At 34.4% G+C, this 6,597-nt stretch overlaps 1 protein-coding gene across 1 annotated transcript; it reads right to left on the bottom strand.

Annotated features, from left to right (window-relative positions):
- Nucleotides 1-2,634: 2,634 nt before the first annotated feature.
- Nucleotides 2,635-6,549, bottom strand: LOC134233930 (putative Ras-related protein Rab-33). The gene is made up of 2 exons (XM_062715990.1): nucleotides 6,169-6,549; nucleotides 2,635-5,834 (listed from the first exon to the last, which is right to left on the bottom strand). Exons 1-2 carry the CDS (start codon nucleotides 6,400-6,402, stop codon nucleotides 5,340-5,342), a joined length of 729 nt encoding a protein of 242 aa, XP_062571974.1. The 5' UTR covers nucleotides 6,403-6,549; the 3' UTR covers nucleotides 2,635-5,339.
- Between the last annotated feature and the right edge of the window lie 48 nt (nucleotides 6,550-6,597).

Genomic DNA, 6,597 nt, shown 5'->3' with positions numbered 1-6,597 from the left:
GGGGGTTACTGTTTTACATGTGTGTGTGTCCATCTCTGTCAAATATTTTGGTCGCAGTTTTCTCAGCGACTACTCATCACAGATGCTTGAAATTTTAGCATATTAATTCTTTGCTGTCGCATGCCATATGATGGGATTAATTTTTGTTCAAATCTGATGTCAACTTCCTGTTAAATTGTGCATCTGTCCATTCCATATATAACAATTTTTGTTGCAGTTTTCTCAGCAACTAATTACAGATGCTTGAAATTTTAGCAGATTCTTTGCTGAGGCTTGCCATATACTAGTAGTTGGATTCGTTTTTGTTCAAATCCTATGTCAACTTCTGCTTATCTGTGTTTTAGCCTGTAACTGAACTTACGAACATTAACATGATAGTGTATATTCACATAAGAGTGGGGTATTACTAGTGAGCATTGGCTCACAGACTTCTTGTTTAGTCCGTCTATTTCCATCGTCTCAAGCCACGGTCCGGAGTTCGCATGTAGCTCTCTCCTACCCGTGGCACGCCATATTCAGTCAATGACAAGTGTTGTTTCCATCGCGATTGAAATTAACAATTCACATCAGCAGTATATACAAGAAATATTTCGTACATTGTGATTGGGTATTGAAAGGTCACATCAAAGTTCATTATCTGACTATGCTTTACTCGCATTGGTCAATATTTTAATGAACTATGAGAAATTCTCTTCTCGTTCAGTCAATGCCAGAATGGGAGAGGATCGTACATTTTGGCCGTGGTTTGCGACGATGGTCTATTTCAAGTCCAACTATTGCAAAAATTGAAACCTAATTTTACAAACTTTAAGATGAATGTCAAGATCTACGATTTAGACAAAAAGGGACAGTTTCAATCTGCATGTTCACACATTAAAAAAAATACAATTACAGTTAATGGTGAAAGGTTTTACTTAAAGCCTTTGTTATTGTTGAATAGCACAAGTAAGACTACATAGGCTTTGTTCCCAAATTGGGATATGTAAGGAAGTCAGAGACCAAGTTTTCATGATTTGAATGCTTGACTGACTTTCATTTTTCTGCCAAAATTTTTAACTTTCAGATTATATATATGATTACATGTACATGTATAATTTACTTGCAGTAGTTTGAATAAAAAACAAGAGGCCCATGGGCCACATTGCTCACCTGAGTAGCTTTGACCATACTGTAGGCCTTTCAACTAATTATTCAAGTTGCACATATAATTAAAAATATTTTAGACATAGATTTATAGGTACATGAAATTATCAAAAAAGATAATAACTTATGCATATACTCTTTAATTAAATCATTAAAAGGTTAAATTATTTGTAATTGACTTCTTCGATGTTGTGTTTTAAGGACAGGTAACTCAGGTGTGAAAAATGACCAACTAAATGCCAATTTATGAGTTATCATTCATAGGAATGACATATAGGCTGCTTCAGCATTGGTATTGTTATGTACACAAAAGGGTAATCGCGGTTCCTTACTTTGCTTGGTACACAAAAGTGATCACCAAAAGAAGGAGAATGTCTTCACTCTACCTGAAATAACAGGGTCAAATGAATGGGGAACAGACTATATTCAACATTTTTAACTCTCTTTGATTATTGTTATGAAGAAGAAAATATAATGTCATGTTTTTTGTGTGCGCGCTTTTGCGCTTCCTATATAAACATATATATTTTTACAAGTAAATGCAACAATTAGTTATCTTATTTGTGTTACTTAGCATGAAGAAGAACGAACGAGTATAAAAATGGAATTAGGTTAGAACTAAGAAGGAGGGTAGACTTCACTTTTTATTTTAATTAAAAATTACCTATATGTAATTTAACGGTGTCCACAACTATATAGTAAATAAGTTTAACATTATTGCTAAATTTTAAAACCACCTGATTCTCCTGACAGCAAAGAAACACTTGGGAAATGCTAAACACTGACTTGTGTATAAACAGTTCGATACCTCGGACCTGCTCTAAACAAATATTAGCAACGAGTTATCGTTCATAACAGCGAACCCCAGCGGCAGTTGAAAGGCATACATACTGTTATTTACCAGATTTCCCCCTTGTAATATCTATTGTGACCCCACTCTACATAAGGGGTCATAATTTGGACAATTTAGAATCTACACTACCCCAGAATGCTTCCACATAATATTCAGCTTTTCTGGCCTAGTGGTTCTTGAGAAGAAGATTTTTCAAAATTTTCCCTATACACAGTATATTTCTATGTAAAACTGTGATTCGCTATTGTGGCCCTGCCCAAACCCCGAGGGGTCATGATTTGAACAATTTAGAATCTACACTACACCAGATGCTTCCACATCAGTTTCAGCTTTTGGTCCTGTGGTTCTTGAGAAGATTTTTTAATGTCCCCACCCTATTTTCTTTTCTTGATTATCTCTTCTTGTGAGGGGACTTGGTCCTTCATTTTAATAATTTAAATTCCCCTTCACCTCAGGATACTTTGTACCAAGTTTGGTTAAAATTGGCCCAGTGGTTCTTGAGAAGAAGTCGAAAATGTAAAAAGTTTACAGACGGACGGACGACAGAAAAAATGTGATCAGAAAAGCTCACTTGAGCCTTCAGCTCAGGTGAGCTAAAATATATCTGAGCATTTTGTTAAATACAAAACCAAGAGAGATTTGTTTTATCCCAGATTTATTAAAATATATACATTTTATTCACAACAATAATTAAATGGAATCATTAATGATGTGTGAACAAATAACAATCACCAATGGATTTATGCTAACAGTGACTTCCAGGATAGATTTACACAAGGTATAAACCATGAAGTGGAAAAATGCAAGATCTCATCTGATAAACGATGATTTTATAACAATTTTTGTAATAGCAATCTTTTAAGTTTCAATACACAAAGAATATAGAAGATTGCAATACTGTTATAAGACTAAGTGAAAATGAATTTCATAGGGGCTTGTAAAGTGTGAGCTTCATATTGTCTTTCCCCTTCTCCTTTTTTTTTTTTAAAGTATTCAAAAACTCTACCCCCACTTGCACTGTAAAAACTACAGAAAGCCTGCTTATTCTCAACATTTTCCAATTACCAGAACTGATGTTAACATTTATTAAGTTGTTACCTTCCAGCCACTGTTTCAATTTAATATTTTACAAAGATATTCCTTTACCAGAACTTTTACTTAATACACCTCCAATGAAGATAAGCCAACACTTAATGAAAAACAAACATTTGCAAAACACTAAAGACTATTATCAAGCAAGAACATATTGAAAGACAACTGAACTTGGTGTAAATGAAAAAAATAAATAAAAATTATGTGTACAACTGCACATATATTTAAATTAAACTGATATTGAGTCCGATCCATGTAGTGTACATGTTTACTTTATATTGGGGATTTAAGGAACATGACAGTCAGTTGTTTGAAACAATTTCACCTCTGAAAATATTTTATTTAAATTCAGATTGGAACTGTGAAATCTAATCAGACTCTAGCTATAAAGGCATGGATTAAAATAATTGTATGACTATAAATGCTTAAGAAATTGCATGTCCTCTCCTCAGTTTATCGACCTTGTATTTTAAAATTTTAAATGCAGTGATGCTTACATATGAATATTTAATGGAAAAAAAGTATAATTAAAAGTAGTATGCGTAAAGGATTTTTGACATTATCGTTTCTCTCACTATCCTTTCATTTCATACCAGTGTGTATATATTCAATGATTTTGGGATCCAGTTAGGAAGACTAGCTATCATAATTTAAAATTTATCATCTACAAGGGGAGTCGCTTGCATGGCACATGGCAGTGGTAAAAGCATCTTAGCTGCTCCAGAGTCACCAAGTAAGGAGTCGATCCTTACGTCGCAGGTTCGAATCCCAACGTGGGACGTGGACACCGGTCATTCGGATGAGATCGGAAAAACCAAGGTCCCATGTCACAGTAGGTGCTGGCACGAAAAAGATCCCTCATTGCTCAATAACCCTGAGTGCCAAGCATAGGACAAAATCTCGAGCTCTCCACCCACGTGGTGGCATCTCAATATGAGTGAAAAATTCTCGAGAGGAACATTAATCGGCATACAATCAATAAATCAATCTACAAGGTGAAAAAAAGGTATGATCTGCATGATCTGAAGAATCAAGTACTCCTGAACCCATTGATGTTGTCAAGATTTAAATATTTCATAGGAAAAAAATGCATAAATGCTTGCCAACAAGTTTACACACTGGTATTTTGAAATTTTCATTGGTAGTAGCTATAGTGTCAAATAATATATATCGATAAAGACCAAGTCTTTTTGTGTCAAACATGAAAGTATACAAAAGGACCAATTATATATGTAGTTAGTATTTAACATAAAAAATAAAGATAACATTTTAATATCAGAACATAAAAGACTAGGAAAATGGTACTGTAAACATGATTGACAGAAAATTTCAAAACAATGTGACAAATGAGGACTCTCTCATAATGGAATACTTAAATTGAATATACATGTATGATGTGGACTACATATACAATACATACAGTGTATATATTTATAGGTGTTGTTACAAAGGATTGAATTATGCCAATCACAGTTTTTGTTAAATTGTAGTTCACCATGTTCACCAATGTGCACTATGGAAAAATAAGTGCTTAAAAAAGTTTACAGTATATTAAATACCAGTACATTTTACACAAAATGTAAATCAGTTTACAGAAGTAGAACCATTATCTTTATCATAGTAAACTTAAAATCATGAATCTATGTCTGTACTGTATTAAATTTTCATGAATAGAGTCAAACTTTCAGTCTTTGGAATACCAAGTACCAGTATCTCAAAAACCATGGATATTTCGAATTCATTTGGAAGTCCAAATCACTTATTTGAGCATTTTAAGCATTTTATCCTCATTATCTCAAATCCTCAGACAATATGAAGATTTTTTTCTCAATCCTCAATCATTTTGAGATAATAAGTTTTCTGACTCTAACTTTAAAAACAAATTACTGCAGTAAATATTTGAAAAAGCTTGAATATACTGTATTGCTTCAGAGGCAAAAATCTTGATAAAATTTTCTGGTATATTGATGAGTGATCCTGGACAAAGCTAGCTTATCCTAAATATTCACCAGGCAATGAAGCAAACATGAAACCCTTGGAAGTATGGAACACATACTAGAATAAAACCTAACAAACAATGAATACTAAGTAAGCAAAGCATTTTAAGTGGAAACCCTTTGATCAGAGAGCTAGAATCCAGTAAACAATAATAACCAGTTGCTTTTGAACACAATCAGCAGGTCAATGATTTCCACACTTGTGTTCCTTACTCAGTGAGTTACAGTCATTTCAGACCTTTACATTAAAGATCTTAACAAGAACACTGCTCTTGTTTGACCTCTGATCCCATTCTCTGCAGACCTCGGGACTCGGGGGACTTCCCCACAGTCACCACCTGGACATTGTTTGGGTAGCCCCCAGGACCTATGTACGGAGACATCATTGGCTTGCTGTTCTTCAGCTTGTGTGCAAGAGTCAGAAATATTGCATCTATATGGTTTGCCTTCTCCTCATCTTTTGCAGATGTCTCAAACAGTGGCATGGTGTGAGAATCTGCAAACTTCTGAGCCAGGTTTGTGTTCACTGCAACTTTGTCAGTCATATCACACTTGTTTCCGACTAGAATACGAGGAATATCCAGGTTAAGATTGTGTCTGTCACACTCCTCAATCCATCCAGGCATGTTCTCAAACGAGGACATTTTTGTGACATCGTACACAAACACCACAGCATGTACATTCCTGTAGTAATGCTGAACCATGGACTTCCGGAATCTCTCTTGTCCTGCCGTGTCCCATAGTTGCAGCTACAATGAAACAAGACTTCTTTTAAACACAATCACAGCTCATTAAACTCACAGCTAGTGCAAACTACCTGGGTATGCTTCTAAATTACATAACAAATTATAGCTCTGCTGTTCCTGAAAAGATTTTTTAAGACTATACATATATTTTCCTGACAGACTTTCGATGAGCCATCTATGCTGTCCATGACTTCCAGTGAAACAGTTACCAGTGTCAACAACTCCATAACATTCATTATGTAAATAAATTAAATTGTTCTCAATTTAGAACATAATAGAGTGTATTGACTTACATGCGTGCTTTTTATTTTACTCTTTACCTAGTAACTTTTTGTACCTTTATCTGCTCACCATCCACGTCAACAGTTCTTTCTCTGAAGTCCACACCTATAGTAGCTTCCGTTTTATCTGGAAACTTCCCAGTACAGAATCTATAGGTAAGGCAAGTTTTCCCTACATTAGAGTCTCCAATTACAATTATTTTAAAGATTCTTCTCTGGGTTTGCTTCTCTATGACTGTGACAGAAGGGTCTTTATTTGGAGAATTTGACGTGTTTTGATTCTCTGTCATGGTGCCTTTTTGAAGTAATTCTAACAAGAAAAAGTTTTTCTAAAATGCTATTACAATAAATAAAAAGTCATTATCGATTATGCCCTCCCCTTTTTAGTTCTTTGTGGACACCACTTGGACAGCTGATTGTTATTGTAAAAATTGGAATCTTGATCTTTGAAAAAGCTTGATAAGATTAAAGAAAGATTCTATTGC

This window comes from Saccostrea cucullata, unplaced genomic scaffold (assembly GCF_032062105.1).
Source record: "Saccostrea cucullata isolate Sc308-1 unplaced genomic scaffold, CSIRO_AGI_Scuc_v1 ctg226, whole genome shotgun sequence".
Taxonomy (NCBI): Eukaryota; Metazoa; Mollusca; class Bivalvia; order Ostreida; family Ostreidae; genus Saccostrea; species Saccostrea cuccullata.
This window is presented reverse-complemented; position numbering and strand designations above follow the sequence as displayed.